We start from the raw sequence: 17,764 nt of genomic DNA, 5'->3' as shown, positions 1-17,764 counted from the left end.
TTACACTGGCTCCAGTGTGATACTGTGATTAAAGTTTATTTATTTTGTGTGTGTGTGTATGTGTGTGATTTCATTGTTGAAAAACTAATGGAAAACTAATGTGGCAATGGAGAATGTGATTCTGTGTGTGATATTTTGTTTTTCAACAGCAAGGAACAGTTTTAATGCCAGTTTACAATACTAGAGAAGTTATTTTTAATTGAGGTATAGCTTTGGTATTTCATATTTTTGAAATTTGTGAAAGTGACAAGTTGCCCACTTTAAAGCTGTGTACCGCTCTTCCAGGAGTTTTTAAATGGCTTTTTGGGTGGTGAGACTAGATGTATATTTCATTTAAATTAGAAAGCAAAGAAAATTGGTGTATTTCCTTGTGGAGTATATTCTTTTCCTCCTTGTGCTGTAGTAGGCTTGGTGGGTTGCCACATTGTCTTTTTTTTTAATTTAATTTTATTTTTTTGAGACAAAAGTCTTTTATCTCTAAAACCAAGAAACCAATCCAAAGTTAACATTCATTGTTCTATTGAATATAAAGTAACAGCTATAAAAGTATTTAAAGTATTTTGGGTAAGTAGTGTGCCCAACTGATACTTTTAGATTACAAATTTATGCATTACGTCTATTTCATATGAATGTCAACAATGCAGATGTCATATGACTGGAAGAAGAGTAAGTGAGAGAGGAGTCCTGCCTCCAATATAGTGGTTAGGACACTGAGCAAAGGATTGGGGAGGTCTTGGTCGCAGTCTCTGTTCCCAGTGGTTTATACTTCTCACATAGGCAACAACTGGATAAAAGTGTGACATAGTCTGGAGAGCAGAACTAGGCTGTCCTACTTCCTGAGTGTTGAGAATAATACATTATGCCAATGTAGCCAAATGTAGATATCCCTGCTCGATGCTGTGATTTTGGGTTAACTTTGCTGCTCCTTTCAGCAAGGAGCATGCAGACTGAATTTGATGGCTATCTGCTTTGCTCCTGGATCAGCTGGGCAAAGTGAGGTGCTTGGCTTTCCATGTCATTTTTCCCACCCTCAGACATACATGGAACTTAAAGGTTGACCAGAAAAGGTGTCCAATGGAGGTGAATGATATCCCCGGATGATAGAGTGTAGTGGGCTTTCTTTAACATCTGTGCTGGTGTTCTGCCTCACTGTGGATACACGTGTATCCACACGTGTGGATACACATTGTGGATACATACATGTAATCATTCCCAGTCTTACCACAAACACCTTTCCCAGCTCATGGCATCCAGTCAAACATCACTCTCTACAAATGGATTGTTGCAGATGTAATTGATAGTGATCTGTCTGGTAGACTGTGATGGCTATGAAGTTGCAGGTTAGTACATCCTATGACATAACAGTGAAGAGAGACAAGTAGTGCAGGTCGAGAAAACCAGAGCAAAGAAGTGTTTTTGTGGAATGCCCTTCTTCAATTTGCTCAGTGAGAGCATTCAGCATACATTACTCCAGTCCATGAAATTTACATTTTTTATTTTTACTGTTTGCTTTCACTAGAAGAGAGTGCAAAGTAGGCAAATAGTTTCAAAGTGTGTGGTCCTTATGATTTATATATCTTGCTCAGAACTACCACTGACCAAACTTCTTGGTCTTGTTCCCGTTTGTTAGAGTGTAATTAAATATTAGTTTTTTATGAAAGAACTGTGACCTTCCCTTGAAAGAAAAAAACATACAGATACTATGATACTGTGGCACAGATGATGTTTTTTTTTTCAAGACGGTGTGAAAAGGTAGAGAAATGATGTGCCAAGTTTATCCCATCTGGAAGGAAAGTAACAATTCTGGATCCAAAGCAAAGCTGAGGATCTCCTGCTCTTTAATGTATTTGGGAACCAGAGGTTGATAAGGTTGGAGAGAGACAAAAAAATCAATATATGCTTTAGATATGTTTGATTGGCAGGAGAAAAAAACCTGTGTACCGGTCAGTCAAATCCTGAATACGTCACCTTCTTAATTACAGCCTTTAATCTGCTTTAAGACTAGAGAATATTGGTCCTTAAATGACCTCTATGTTGAATTGAGTATCTGACTGGAAACTTCAAAGTGCAATTGAAGAAAAATTATGCAATAAATTAAAAGTAACATTGTAACTTTTCTGTGGTTCCCAGCCTGCAAGAGACCAGCTTTTGTCTGTGAGCACACTCATTAACAGCAGGGAACTACAGCACATATGTGCAGACCTTTGCATGGTCACAAAATATTTTACTGAATATCTATGCATTGATTCTGTACATGCACAGAGACTTCTGCAAATAGGAAAGTGGAGGGGAGAGGAAGGAGTGGAATATGAAAATCTCTTTTAAAGTGTCGGTAACAAGTCTCAAAGCTTTTTTTGAAAATATTGTTTTCACTTTTTCTGGTTTTGTGTTCATAGATTTCTTGAGTAGGTGTATTTGTTCTGCAGTGTCACCAGCCAGTCCCAAAGAATCATTCCGCCTTCAGCCAAAGCTGCTTTCTCTGATGCCAGCCTTGGGAAGAAGCTCAGAGGATTGTTCACAATGCCGTCTATGAGAGCTCCCTGCTGTGCTGACAGACGTGTACCTTACAGAAATACTCTATCTAGTCTTTATAAAAGGATGCCATCTTTCCAAAATCTTAAGCAAGCTGCTACATGATGCCAGCTGAAACAATTAAACACCTGCTCTGTAAAACCAACATCCGTTAGAAGGCATTTGAAAGTTACTACCCTGCTCCAGAACTCACCAATGAATAGAGACTCTCTGCAAACCCTCAGGTTGTCTGATCTTGGAAGCTTTTAGATGCTGCTGTTCAACTTTTTGAATCAAAAGACAGTGCTATGTTACAAGATGCTACAAATCTAAGGGTATCTAACATCAGCTATTCCCAGTGAAAAGGGTTAAAAAGTATCTTTATGGATCCCAACTGCTCTTCACATAGGAACATCAGACAAGAAAACTCATAAAAACAAGCAATTAGACCCCTTTTCAATATACCTCTTGTAGTGCAAATCTTCCTCCTAGGGGAAAACCTGTAAGCTTTCAAATATTTGGACTATCAACTCTGCTATTTTCAGTAAAGGAGCCAAGAGGGTATCTACTCGTGAAAATAAGCAGTCACTTATTCAGATAATTAAAGCTACTAATCTGTCCTAAATATGGAGTTTCAAAAACCCATTTTTTCTATTGTTCTCTCCAAGTATTGTTTGGCCTCCATTTTTTTTTCTTCCTGAGAAGAGTCTATGAAGAATTGACATCTAGTTTCTGCCTGGATGTCACCTGCATCCTTTGCATTTGAGCTTGGCAGTCCTTGTGGCACTGTGTGGTTGCCTACTCATGGCAATGAAATGCTATATTTCGGTGTTTGCAGTATTTGATCTGCCAATGGCTTTTGAGGTTAGACCACTAAGTGCTCTCAGTGTGCTCTCCCTCATCAGTGCTGCTTTAGCTTTAGATTTTTGACATGGGATGAATGTTTGTTGACCAGTTGGACTCAAAAGGTTGTGATCAATGGTGTGAAGCCCATCTGGAGGCCAATACTAGTGGTGTACAGGGAATCATTGGGCCAGTACTGTTTAACATGGTCATTAGTGACCAGGGTGGGTGAGCAGAGTGTAACCTCAGCAAATTTGCAAAATAAATAAAACTGGGAGGAGTGTTTGACACAGTCTAAGGTTGTGCTGCCATCCAGAGGGACTTTGACAGGCTGGAGAAATAGGCCAACAGGAACGTAGTGAAATTCAACTAAGGGAAATGCAGTTCTGCACATGGTAGGGAATAACTCCATGTATCAGTACAGACTGGACACAATTGGCTGGAAAATGACTTCGTAGAAAAAGACCTGGAAATCCTGGTATACAAAAACTGGAATGTGAGCCAGCAGAGTGCCCTTGTGATAAATGAGGCCAACACAATCTGGAGTTGCATTAGAAGGAGCATTGCCAGCAGGTCAAAGGGAGGTGGTCCTTCCCCTCTGCTCAGGTGTGCAGTGAGGATGCATCACCAATGGATCCAGTTATGGGTCCACAACTGGGTCCACTTCTGAGGTTTGCAGGACAAGAACATGTGCGTACTAGAGCAAGTCAAGCAAAGGGCCATGAAAATGATTAAGGATTTGGAGCATCTCTCATATGAGGAAAGACTGAGAGAGCTGGGACTGTTTATCCCAGAGGAGGCTATGGAAGATCCTATGAATGTGTATAAATACATGATAGAGAGGAGTAAAGAGTCATCATACACAACAGCAGATGTTCTGATTGCTTTGATTTCTGTGATTTGTATGGATGTGATTCAAATACTGCAGACTGACCTGGATTGTGATCATTTTCTTGTAATTGGCATATCTTTTAATTGTTCCCTTATATTTTAAAGTTTTGTTTGTGGAATCAATGTGCAAATTGAAATATATGCAAAGATATTTATGTGATTGATGATTGCCATAGCATTTATAGGCTTAAAATTCATAAAGTGGGCAATAAACACAGGAGATTGACAGTCTTTCATTGAAACCATCAAAACTGGGAAATTTTGAGAGGATAGTGATAGGCTAAGGGGTAATGGTTTTAAACTAAAAGAGAGTAGATTTAGATCAGACATTAGGAAGAAATTCTTCACTCGGAGGGTGGTGAGGTACCGGAGCGGGTTGCCCAGCGAAGTTGTGAATGCCCCATCCCTGGACGTGTTCAAGGCTTCTCAGACCATACTGAAAAGCTACTCCTTTGGGAGTTACACAGTGTTCCTCTGCCTTTTCCACAAGTAAGATGTGAACTAATTCTTTGATTTAGTTTTTGGTTCCTGCCTTCACCTGAGTGTACGTCCTAGTGCTCAGGATACCACCTGGGCATCACATTTTAAATCATGATCATAGAATCATAGAATCATAGAATATCCCAAGTTGGAAGGGACCCATAAGGATCATAAAGTCCAACTCCTGGCACCTCACAGGTCTGCCCAAAAGTTTAGAACATGTGACTAAGTGCACTGTCCAATCTCTTCTTAAATTCAGACAGGCTTGGTGCAGTGACTACTTCACTGGGGAGCCTGTTCCAGTGTGCGACCACCCTCTCGGTGAAGAACCTCTTCCTGATATCCAGCCTGAACCTCCCCTGCCTCAGCTTGACACCATTCCCATGGGTCCTGTCACTGGTGATAACAGAGAATAGGTCAGCTGCCTCTCCACTCCCCCTCGCGAGGAAGTTGTAGTCTGCAATGAAGTCCCCCCTCAGCTTCCTCTTCTCCAGGCTGAACAGGCCGAGTGACCTCAGCCGCTCCTCATATGTTTTTCCCTCTAGGCCCTTCACCGTCTTCGTTGCCCTCCTCTGGACACTCTCCAGCAGTTTAATGTCCTTTTTGTACTGTGGTGCCCAGAACTGCACACAGTACTCGAGGTGAGGCCGCACCAGCGCAGAGTAGAGCGGGACAATCACTTCCTTCGACCGACTAGCAATGCCGTGCTTGATGCACTCCAGGATACGGTTGGCCCTCCTGGCTGCCAGGGCACACTGCTGGCTCATATTCACCTTGCTGTCAACCACAACCCCCAGATCCCTCTCTGCAGGGCTGCTCTCCAGCATCTCGTGGCCCAGTCTGTACGTATAGCCAGGGTTGCCCCGTCCCAGGTGCAGGACCCGGCACTTGCTTTTGTTAAACCTCATGTGGTTGGTGATTGCCCAGCTCTCCAATCTGTCCAGATCTCTCTGCAAGGCCTTTCCACCCTCATCCGAGTCCACAACTCCTCCAAGTTTGGTGTCGTTGGCAAATTTGCTCAAAACACCTTCTAGTCCTACATCCAAATCATTTATAAAAACATTGAAGAGGACTGGCCCTAAAATGGAGCCTTGAGGGATCCCACTAGTGACCATCCGCCAGCCAGATGTGGCCCCATTTACCACAACCCTTTGAGCCCTGCCCCATCGCATGATGTTTTTGTTAAGTTGTATGCTGGACATCTTGTCCAGTAGGACCCTATGGCAAACCGTGTCAAAAGCCTTGCTGAAGTCCAAAAAGATCACATCAGCTGGTTTCCCTTGATCGACTAGATGGGTGATCTTATCATAAAAAGAAATCAAATTTTTTAGGCAGGACCTACCCCTCATGAACCCATGTTGGCTGGGACCAATGACTGCGTTGTCCCCCAGGTGCGCTTCAATAACTTCAAGGATCATCCTCTCCATAATTTTACCAGGCACTGACATGAGACTGACAGGCCTGTAATTGCTAGGGTCTTCTTTCTTACCCTTCTTGAAAATTGGCACAACATTTGCCAGCTTCCAGTCCAATGGGACCTCTCCAGATTCCCAAGATCATTGAAAAATAATTGAGAGAGGTCCCGTGATGACATCAGCCAGCTCTTTAAGCACCCTGGGATGAATCCCATCCGGACCCATGGACTTGTATGGATCCAGGTGGAGCAGCAAATCCCGCACACGTTCAGGGTTGGTTGGGAGTTTGTCATTCCCACCGTCATGGTCCTCCAGCTGAGGGTACCTTGGGTCCTGAAGCCCATCATCAGTGTTGAAGACAGAGGCGAAGAAGGTGTTAAACGTCTCTGCTTCGCCTATGTCATTGTCTGTGAGGAGACCCTCCCCATCTAGTAGCAGACCTATGTTTTCTTTGGTTCTCCTTTTTCTGTTCACATATCTAAAAAAACCTTTTTTATTGTCTCCCACAGACATGGCCAGCTTCAACTCTAGTTGGGCTTTGGCCACACGAATTTTCTCCCTACATATGCGAACAGCATCCCTGTATTCCTTCCTCGTCGCCTGACCCTCCTTCCAGCAGCCGTACACTTCCTTTTTTCGCCTAAGCTCCAGTAGAAGATCCCTGGTCAGCCAGGCTGGCCTTCTGCCCCCCTTGCCTGACTTCTGATATTTTGGAATCACCTGATCTTGTGCTTTTAGGAGGCAGTGCTTAAAGATTGACCAGCACTGATGGACGCCAATGCCTTCAAAAGCAGTTTCCCAGGGGACCTTGCTGACTAGTTCCCTGAGCAGCCTGAAGTCTGCTTTCCCCATATCCAGGGCTGAAGTTTTGGTGACAGTTTTCCTTCTGTCACCATAAATTCTAAACTCATCTCTTCATGGTCACTGTGATTGAGACGGCCACCAATTGCCACATCTCCCACAAGACCCTCTCTGTTCTCCAGCAACAGATCTAGGAGGGCACCTTTCCTAGTTGGCTGTCTTAGCACCTGCACCAAGAAGTTATCATCTAGGTGCTTTATGAACCTCCTGGACTTGCTCGTGTCAGCCGTGTGGTGATCCCAGTTGATGTCTGGCAAATTGAAATCCCCCATTAGGACAAGGGGAGTTGATCTCGAGGCATCTCTTAGTTCTGCAAAGAATAATTCATCGGCGTTGTCATCCTGGCCAGGTGGTCTGTAATAGACTCCCACAACGACATCCCCTTTATTTGTTCGTCCCTTAATCCTTACCCAGAGGCTCTCAACTTTGCCATAGCCATCTTGAAGTTCCACACAGTCCAGCCCATGCTTCACGTACATCGTCACCCTGCCACCTCGCCCACCCTGCCTGTCCCTCTTGCAGAGCCTGTAACCATCTATTGCAACACACCAGCCACAGGACTCATCCCACCAGGTTTTGCTTATGCCGATGATGTCGTAGTTGCAGGACTGGGCCAAAACTTCTAGCTCATCCATTTTATTCCTCATACTGCGTGTGTTTGTGTACAAGGACTTCAAATGCGCCTCCCTACACGCAGCACCTTGTGTAGCTGACCAAAGGGCCTCCCTAGCACACAGTCCCTCTGATTCTAGCACACCATCCCTTAGCTCATCACCAGCGTGCCTGGTTTTATCCCTTTCCCCCTTCAACTCTAGTTTAAAGCCCTATCTATCAGCCCTGCCAACTCCTGAGCAAAAATCCTCACCCATCTCTGAGAGAGGCGCATCCCATCTGGTGCCAGCAGGCCCAGTGTCGCGTAGACCTTCCCGTGATCGAAAAACCCGAAATTCTGCCGGTTGCACCAGTCCTGAAGCCACGTGTTAATGTGATAAGTCTGTTTGTCAGCATCGATCCCCCCTATCGGAAGGACAGAGGCAAACACAACCTGTGTCCCTGATCCTTTAAGTAGTCACCCCAAAGCCCTGAAGTCTCTTTTGATCACTCTCGGACTTCTTGTTGTTACCTCGTCATTACCAGCCTGGAAGACCAGTAGTGGGTAGTAGTCATGCTCTCATGGAACTTACCAGAAGACTTCATTCTTCAGAAAAAGGGGAAGGGAAAAAAGACTTTTGCCTTGTGTGTGTAGTGCCTTTTATTGCACTAATGTGAAGTGATTCGATGTGATGGACAGCAGTTTATCAAAACAAAATCTCATTAAAGTCTGTCTGCACTTTGCCCTAACTCTCCTTTGTATAATAAGATTGTGAAGCTGTCTGTGACCAGTCAGTAACCTGTGGTAACCTGTAGTGTGCGTACATTTATGGGTGATGAATAAAACCATTGTTATCACCCTTAAATTTTGGCATCAGTATTGTGCTAATAACAGTTGGAAGTTTTTGCTTTATCAGCAGCAATGATTGGCAAATAATCAGCTGTTTTGTAATGGGAAGCTTAAAATAGCAGCTGAAGACATTTGAGTTAATCTCCATGGAAAAAGACACTGCTGCATTTATGATGATACCATTTTTGTTGTGTAAGGATGAAATGATTGTTGTTTTAGCTTTTTAGATGTACAATGTAATTAAGAATAATCATTTTTCCCACACATTCCACAAAGCCACTGAAGCCCAAATGCTAATAACCAGGCCCTTAAATTTTGAGTGACTTCTGCTGCTGCGTGGGCAGCCCACGGGTGCAGATGTATGTCTCAGAGTAGTATGTGGCTATTGTGTGACCGCGCTCTTCTTACAGAGATGCGAGTCTCAAAAGAAGTTGCTGATAAATAGCGAACTGTTTAAGATTTGACCATATTGCCAGTTTAGATAGATTTTGAAGTGTGGAGGAAGGGAATCTGTATATAAGTGCACATGACATGCACTGTGGTGTTTGCAGTCTGTAACAGACATTCAGACTACAAGTTTAAAAGGCTGTGTAAAAGAATTTGTGATTTGTGTTTACTGGAAGTAGTAGGTGGTCGTACCAATAAAAACTATATTGTGTTAGATACACACACAGATATGTGTAGTATTTGCCCCATAATTTGTGTGAAATGTGTGTGGCTGCTTTTAAAGTTCAGAGCATCAGCGAAGACATCAGGATTTGGGCAGGGGGGTTCAGGAAACAGATCTTGCCTGTAAGTAAAGGTAATAAGATTATACTGACAGCTTTAGTTCATAACTATTCCTACTAAAAGCCATTTATTCTGAAAAAAAAAGTTTCTTAAATATTGCTAGACTTTATAACATGTATATTTATAACAATTTTCACAACTTTCTTGACCGTTTTAGACAAAAATCTGCATGAACAGATCTATCTAAAAAATGTTTATACATTTACATACTTTTCTGTATTTTTTCCCAACTGTTTCTGTGCTCATTGCTTTCATCAGTGTGAGTATGCAGTACCTATATATTACGCATGCTTCTAGACTTTTATTGTATTGGGGCCAAATGAGACTTTTTACTTTTTGCATGCTTGAGACTAAATGTTTGCTGAATTTCATCTTTGTTTGCTAAGAGTCTTAGACTCAAGTGCTTAATTAAATGTCTGAAAAATAAATTCATAAATTTTATCAGACTAATACAATTTGTCAGAAATGAAGCATAGAGGGAGCAAACAAACGATACTGCAAATGTGATATACAGTTCCTTGCACTTCAATGGACATAATTTTCCACATACAATTTTAAAGCTTTGACTGTGCCATGTGGTTAATGTTATAAAAGTTTTCAAGCTAGAATAGCATATTCGTGATGGAGAATAAGCCACACTGGTGTGAGAAGACTTTATTATTAAATGTTCCCATACCAGAGCTTTTGTTTGTGTGTTATTTTACAAAAAAATTATACTAAGAATTCACAGCTTTAGATCAGGCCATTATAACTGATGAGAAAATTGATTTCTGATAATGCAGGATACGTTATGTTCTCTGTGAGAAACTAGCACAAGGCCTCGTCCCCATTTGTGCATGAACCTGTGCACTGAATTCAAATTAAAAGCGAAAGAGTATTTCCCAAGTGCTAATGACAACTGTGGTAGTAATAAAGGAGAGGTGTGGAAGAAAGGGGAATCTATTTGCATTATCCATTTTTGGAAGATGCCCTGATGCAATGGTAAAAATCTAGGATGATGCCAATTACAGATTTTCTTCATTCCTGTGAAAATCTAAGTGGAGACGATTTCAACATGAAATGTGCCAGTAAGGGTACTGTAATGAAGTCAAAACAAAAAAATACTCCTCAAAGCTGGGAAAAAAGTTCCATTTTCTCTAGGACCTTGGTCTTGAGACCACTGACTAAGGAGATAGCTTAACTTCCAGCTGAAGAGCTGGAAAGATGCAGTCCATCCCTTTCATTCCCATGCAAGTGCCTAACTTGTCATTGCTATTTGGCAATTTTTTCTTTTTTTGCCCTAGCATTGCTCAGATTACCCTGTAGCCTTGCGGCTGGCATATTCAATGAGTATCTGTGAGACTCAGTGCAGCTGTCTGCTCTCAGTCAGGCTGAGAGGGAAGCTGAATAAATAACTCATAACAAGTAAGTGTCATTCTGGGAAATCATCCTCAGTCCCTATGAGTGTGGGTCACATTTGCAAAGTTTCTGGTTGCCTCAAGCTGTATTTTCAGCAAAAAACTATGAACTAAGATAATTTCTCAACTCCAAAAAAAAAATAAAAATCGAAAGGGCTACTTCCCCTTTTAAATTGAATTTTCCTCCTTGTGGATGACTGTGAGCCACTTTTGTAGAACTAGAGAGAGAGTTTGAATGGAAATGTTTATTTAAGTAAAGCATTTGAAAAGTATTTACAAAGTTTTCACCTAATAGTTGTACTAATATTTTATACTTCCGTCACAGCTTATCACCTCTCTTTGTTCTTTTAGGCTTTTAAGACCAAGGATGGCTACATTGTGGTGGGAGCTGGAAATGATCAGCAGTTTGTCACTGTGTGCAAGGTAATGGTGTATTAGGCTGACAATACAAAAACGTGTGACAGTTTCTGTGCTGTGTAGGGAAATAGAGATTGCTTCTTAGTGTTGTCCCCCTTCGTTCCCCCCCCCCCCCCCCTTTTTTTTTTTTAACGAAAGTAAGTAGCAACTATAAATTCTAGCCCTGTGCTTCTAGCTGGTAGTTTAGGGCACTGATGTAATTCTGTGATTTTCCTGTGTATTAAGAACACCCTAACTCCAAAATTTGTGTGTGCTGAATCCCCTTCAAAGCACCTGCACAGCTAATTTGCCAAAACATGAACCAGCTAACAACCTCCTATATATAAAATGATGAATGTCATGAAAATCACACCAGTGTCTTTTTCAGGAAGAAATGTGACACTATTTCTCCATAAAACACATAGTATAGGCACAGTTATTAACATACCCAAGTTAGGAGATGGATAGTTCTTGTATCACCTTAATCAGTAGCCGAGCATGCAGTCCCTTTTCAAACTATTATGTACTGGTCTGTGCTCACAGAGAAACTTGTGGATTTCTTGGAAAAGAAGTATTACAGGACTGTGGGTTGACATGGCAGTGGTGCAGATGTGACATCGGAGAAGAAAGCTTCAACAAAAATATGCAATCTTCCTTATTTTGGATTGAAGAAACATGATTCTCTGGCAATTCTGTTTTACAGAGGGTAGCTTGAAAAGTGTTAAAATAGTTTTGGATTTTTCACATACTCTTTTTCTGTGGTTTCAATACCTGGAATTGCTTTTCCCTGGACAGTGCATATATTTTTAAAAAAAAAGAAGTATTGAATGAAGGTGAAAAAAAATGTTCTTAAATAAAGAGTATCAACATTCCAAACAGAAGATCCCATTAACATGTAGGCATGTAGGATGGCGCATGAGAAGTTTTTCAGATAGTATTGGACAGCTTTTTTAAAATTAGTTCTACCTTTTACCTGCCATTGTTGGTTTTTTTTTTTTTTTTTTTTTTCTCCTCTTGGACTTGGGATATTTAGCCTGTACTAGTCATACTCTGAACAGCTGTCAGCCTCAGGACATTGAGCATTATTTTCTTCCATTTGTTCATATCAGCCATTTCACATCTCCGTGGTTGTTCATGACTAATAACTGGAATATGTAGTAAGAAGATAGTGCAGTTATGATTGTCTGAAACTCTCTTCTCTCCTAGTGTGTTTTGGGCTACATATGCCCACTTAGCTCTCTGGAGGAGTCTGCTTCCATTTGCTCAGATTGGCTCTCACAGCAAGAAGCAAGTTAACTTCTTCAGATTTTTCTCAGTGGGTTTTCATCATACAAAAGTTGAACCACTATAGTGTGGTCATTATATTAACATGAATGAAGACTAATGGACTAATGACTGAATAAGTATCTACCTGCCACACCTGTGTTTTTTCAAGGACTCATTGTCCCATAAAGGTAATCTTCCCAGAAGGTCCCAGGACATTGCTGTGAATGTCTTCTTTGTGTTTTGTCACCTGAAGAATTATGCATCAAGTGCTGGTCATTCTGCCATCCTCGAGTAAGGCACAACTGAAAGTCTGGCTCAGTAGATTCTGGCACTATAGTGTGAGCTAGAAGGCACTGAAAATTCAGACCATGCTTTCACCTCTCTTTAGGGTGCTGCTGTGAGACTTATGGTGGGACTTGCTGCTACGTAATCCCTTTGTGATCAGTAATGAGCAAGTGGTACCCCAGAAGATGGGGCAACATGTCAATGATTTGTGTTACTACAGAATCTGAAGAGCCTGAAGTTAAATTAGATGAATATTGGCCTTAGTCTACAGGCTGCTGGTTCTTTGTTTCATCCTTGTAATAATGTTTTGGTATTTCTAGAATTGAAAGTAGGAGGCACAAAGCTTAAAAAAATTGTGATTGCTTGCTTGTCAAAGAGAGTAAAAGACCAGAAAATTTAGTTCAAGTTTTGGGTAAGGGCCAGATTTTTCTATAAGCCAGTTATCTTATTTGAGAGGTGGGAGGTGGGGTGGGGGTGGGGGTGGCCCTGTGTGTTAGAGAGCATTTTGACAGTTTCAGCTGAACAGCGGCGATGACAGTGTTGAGTGGTTATGTGTAACAATCAGGGAAGGCCAATGAGGCAGATGTCATGGTGGGAGTCCATTATGGACTGTCCAACCAGGATGAAGAGGCAGACAAAATGTTCTAAAAGCAGCTGGGAGAAGTCTCACAATTGCTAGCCCTTGTTCTGGTGGGGGACTTCAATTTACCACATTTATGCTGGAAATACAAGATAGCAGAGAGGAAACAGCCTAGGAGGTTCACAGAGTGTCGGGAAGATAACTTCCTGACACAGCTGGTGAGTGACCCAACTAGGGACAGCACCCCACTGGACCTTTTGCTTGCAAACAGAGAAGGACTTGTGGGTGATGTGAACGTTGGAGGCCATCTTGGGCATAGTGATGAATTAATAGAGTTTTTGATTCTTAGAAAAGTAAGGAGAGGGGTTAGCAGAACTGCCATCCTGGACTTCTGGAGGGCAGACTGGCCTGTTTAGGAGACTGGTTGGCGGAGTGCCTTGGGAGGCAGTCCTGAAGGGCAAAGGAGTGCAGGAAAGACGGGCGCTCTTCGAGGCAAAAATCTTAAAGGCACAGCAGCAGGCCATCCCCATGTGCTGAAAGACGAGCTGGCATGAAAGAAGACTAGCCTGCCTGACCAGAGAGCTGTGGCTAGAGCTCACGAAGAAAAAGAGGGTTTATGACCTTTGGAAGAAGGGCTGGGCCACTCTGGAGGACTATAAAGATGTTGTGCAGCTGTGCAGGGAGAAAACTAGGAGGGACAAGGCCCAACTGGAGCTCAGTTTGGCTACTGCTATTAAAGACAATAAAAAGATGTTTTTATAAATACATAAACAGGAAAAGGAAGACTAAGGAAAATCTTCATCCTTCATTGGATGTGGGGGGAAACATAGTGACAAAGGATGAGGAAAAGGCTGAGGTACTTAATGCCTTCTTTGCCTCAGGCTTTAGCAGCAAGAGCAGTTGTTCTCAGTACCCAGTCCCCTGAACTGGTAGATAGGGATGAGGAGCAGAGTGAAGCCCTCATAATCCACAAGGAAGTGTTTAGCAACCTGTTACACCACTTAGGCGTACACAAGTCTATGGGGACAGATGGGATCCACCTGAGGGTACTGAAGAACTTGGTGGAAGTGCTTACCAAGCTGCTTTCCGTCATTTTTCAGCAGTCCTGGCTATCCAGGAAGGTCCCAGTTGACAGGAGGCTGGCAAATATGACACCCATCTATAAAAAAGGTTGGAAGGAGGACCCGGGGAACTACAGGCCTGTCAGTCTGACTTCAGCACCTTGGAAGCTTATGGAACAGATTATCTTGGTTGCCATCATATGGCATCTACAGGACAACCAGGTGATCAGGCCCAGTCAGAATGCCCTTATGAAAGGCAGGTCCTGCTTGACGAACCTGCTCTCCTTCTATGACAAGATGATGTGCTCAGTGAATGAGGGAAAGGCTGTGGATATGGTCCACCTAGACTTCAGTAAAGCTTTTGACGCTGTTTCTCATAGCAGTTTCCTGGAGAAACTGGCTGCTCATGGCTTGGACCGGTGTATGCTTTGTTGGGTTAAAAACTGGCTGGGTGTCCGGGTGCAAAGAGTCGTTGGAGGCCAGTCACAAGTGTTGTCTGCCAGGCCTCAGTACTGGGGCCAGTTCTTTTCAACATCTTTATCAATGATCTGGATGAGGGGATCTGCACCCTTAGTAAGTTTGCAAATAACACCAATTTAGGTGTGAGTATTGATCTGCTTGAGGGTAGGAGGATTCTCCAGAGGAATCTGGATAGGCTGGACCGATGGGCTGAGGCCAACTGCATGAGGTTCAACAAGACTAAGCGCCTAAGTGTCACTTAGGGCACAACAACACCATGCAATGCTGCAGTCTGGGGGAAGAGTGGCTGGAAAGGGACCTGGGGGTATTGGTGGATAGCTGGTTGAATATTAGCCAGCAGTGTGCACAGGTGGCCGAGAAGGCCAACAGCATCCTGGCTTGTATGAGAAACAGCATGAACATTCTTTTTTGCCCTTATCAAAATATTGTAGATATTGATTTAGACTGTTAAAGTGTCCAGAGATTGAGGAATGTGGAATTCAGTGGAATGCTGTGGAAACTGTTTGAGGTATGTTCTGTGTTAAGGCAAAGGCAATTTGGAGCTTAAAAGACACTGAAGGGGGAGAGCCAATAAAGGAAAAGGACTTTATTACAGGAAGGCCCTCAACACCCTAGTGAACCTTTAGTAAATACAGAGGACGCTAATTCAAACATTGGGATTGCTATTAGAGAACCTTTCTGAGATGAGCTGGTGCTAAAAATACAGAATGTATGGAAGCCATTGCCCTGCAGACACGCACTCAAGAGATGTAACAGCTGGCTTAGGCTGTAAACAATTGCAAACATTCTGCTTCAACTGTATCTTTTTAGAGAAGCAATTAGCAAGCAAGAAAGAAAAAAATGGAAAAATTTCAGAATAAGTGAAAACGAACTGTAGCTTGTTTGGGGACTTTGATAATTGCTGAGAAACTTCGTAACACTGCTGGTTGAAGTGCATTTCATAGTTATCAAGAGTTACTAAAGCACATCCTGATGTGTGGCTGCTTCAGTCTAAATAGGAATACTGAGCAAGAGTCTTCAGAAGACTGCTTTTGTGTGCAAACAATTTTGCTAGAAGTGGGGGAAAGAACTCAGAGACTGTAAACTCTGTTTCGTAGATCTGTACTGTAGAGACCAACTGTATATCAGGTAAGCTTGAAGGAGAAAGGGTAAAGAGCAGTTTAATTCCAGCTGGTCAGAATGAAATAAAGAAAATAACATTGGCAGCATGATACAGAAAGATGAATGGCACATTGATGAATAACTTCTCAAATGTGTATTTGTTAAACACAAAAAATTGAGAAGAACATATATAGACAAAGAGTTTTCTAACACATGTATATTAAGTTAAAGATGAAGTAATTAACGTTAAAACAGTATACTAAGCAACTCAATATGATCATTTTTCATATAATTTATCAAATGGAACCATAGTTTTCTTATGAATTTCTCAGTTGTTTAAGCTCTCATAAATAAGTATTCACTATCATTTACTTTGAACAACCTTGCATGTGTTTTTTTTTTTTTTTCCTAAAGCAGTGATTTTTAATGCCAAAAATAACAGTATCAAAAGGAGGAAATAATTTTAATGGAGTGCCAATATTATTGTTAAACTTTCAGGCAGGAAAAGAAGAAAAATTTCTAAAGCCAGATTATGATATGTTACAATTTTCATAAACTAGATTGTGTGAACATAGATAGAAAAGAAAATATGCAGTGAATTCAGTGTTAATGGAAGATGTTAGAATGCTGTTTTACCTCACAGATAAAAATCTGCAGAAAATTTATGTAATATGATCATTGTTCTAAAATAACTTCATTGGTACTTTGATTTCCACGCTCAGTTTTGTCACTCTGGGTGACAAACAGGTCAAGGGTGACTATCTGATTTGAATATCTCTAAGTATCTGTTGAAAGAATATCTGTTTTGCTCATGGTTTTAACTCTTCAACAGCTATTCACTTGAGAGTGAAGCTATATCCTTATTTACTCCAGCAAAGTCATTAAAGTATAGTGTCTTTGGTCTGAACCAGTTTCAGAGGTATTAGTAGAATTTTAAGTTTGAAGCAAGTTCCAAAGTGATTGACACCAATCTATGTATCACTTACATGTGGTAGTACATAGACATATGAATTCAAGGAATGACTGGACATGTTAATAAAACAAGAATCTATCGAGGACCACTAAATACATGACAGTCTCTTTTTTTGTAAACTTCTTTTCTGCCTTCCTCAGTAGCAGATGTTACTGGGATATTTTTTATTAAATTTGAAAAGAACAACCCATTCTGTTTATTTATGTTCTATGTAAGTACATTATAGCATGAACAGTTAAGTTATATAGTAAATATTGATTGTCCACACAACTATGCTGTCTCATATATGCCTCTACAAAATTCTAATACTTGTTCTCCACATTTAATTCTCTTTATAATATAATTTACATTGTCTTTGCAGGAGGGTCATACTTTTAATATGCCAGGTAGAAGTTACATGTAGAAGATATGCTTCTACTTTCTTGGAGGTTAAAACACCAATTTTCTTTATAAGATCTTTTTGAAGAAATCATAAAGAAAAACAATGACATTTCAATAGAAAATACTTTTTATTTTTTATTTCATCCTTTTTGAAAAGATTACTGAAATCAAAAGAAACATTCTTAGACATATCTTTTCTCAGTCTAGCATATGAAGTACAGTCACATTTCTTTTTCCGTGATTTATAATTCAGTGAAGGAGAATCCCACAGATCTCTCCAAACTCAAAGTAATAACTTAAAAAACGTTTTAGTGTTCTACAGTATAATAACAAGAGTTTCTCCTAGTTAATAATCAAAGCTATTGACTAAGATTTGGATCTTAATTTCTCTTTTTTCTGTACTTGTGTAACTGAATAGGAGGCGTTATCTTTTCATAACTTTCTTGTTTAATTTCTCTTTTTTCTGTACTTGTGTAACTGAATAGGAGGCATTGTCTTTTCATAACTTCCTAATCTATATAAGATTAAGGAGAAGTAGTGACTTTTGGAAAGCTATCTTAAATCCTTAATGAATTTCCTTTACCTTATAAATGTCTCATGCCAAGCACGTCTT

The 17,764-nt window shown here is 41.1% G+C and overlaps 1 protein-coding gene across 14 annotated transcripts in view; it reads left to right on the top strand.

Annotated features, from left to right (window-relative positions):
• The window catches only part of SUGCT (succinyl-CoA:glutarate-CoA transferase), a 336,870-nt gene that overhangs the window by 116,185 nt on the left and 202,921 nt on the right, over nucleotides 1–17,764 (top strand). For all 14 annotated transcript variants that reach the window (XR_010829335.1, XR_010829336.1, XM_066992205.1 and 11 more), the window contains one exon: nucleotides 10,980–11,051. Coding sequence is in view for 12 of the 14 variants with exons in the window: in XM_066992205.1 (XP_066848306.1) it covers nucleotides 10,980–11,051 (72 nt within the window). In the remaining 2 variants the exon portion in view is untranslated. The remainder of the gene's footprint in view (nucleotides 1–10,979; nucleotides 11,052–17,764) is intronic.

Source organism: Anser cygnoides, chromosome 2 (assembly GCF_040182565.1).
Source record: "Anser cygnoides isolate HZ-2024a breed goose chromosome 2, Taihu_goose_T2T_genome, whole genome shotgun sequence".
NCBI classification, from domain to species: Eukaryota; Metazoa; Chordata; class Aves; order Anseriformes; family Anatidae; genus Anser; species Anser cygnoides.
Note: the sequence above shows the minus strand (reverse complement) of the source record. Positions and strands in the feature narration are given on the sequence as shown.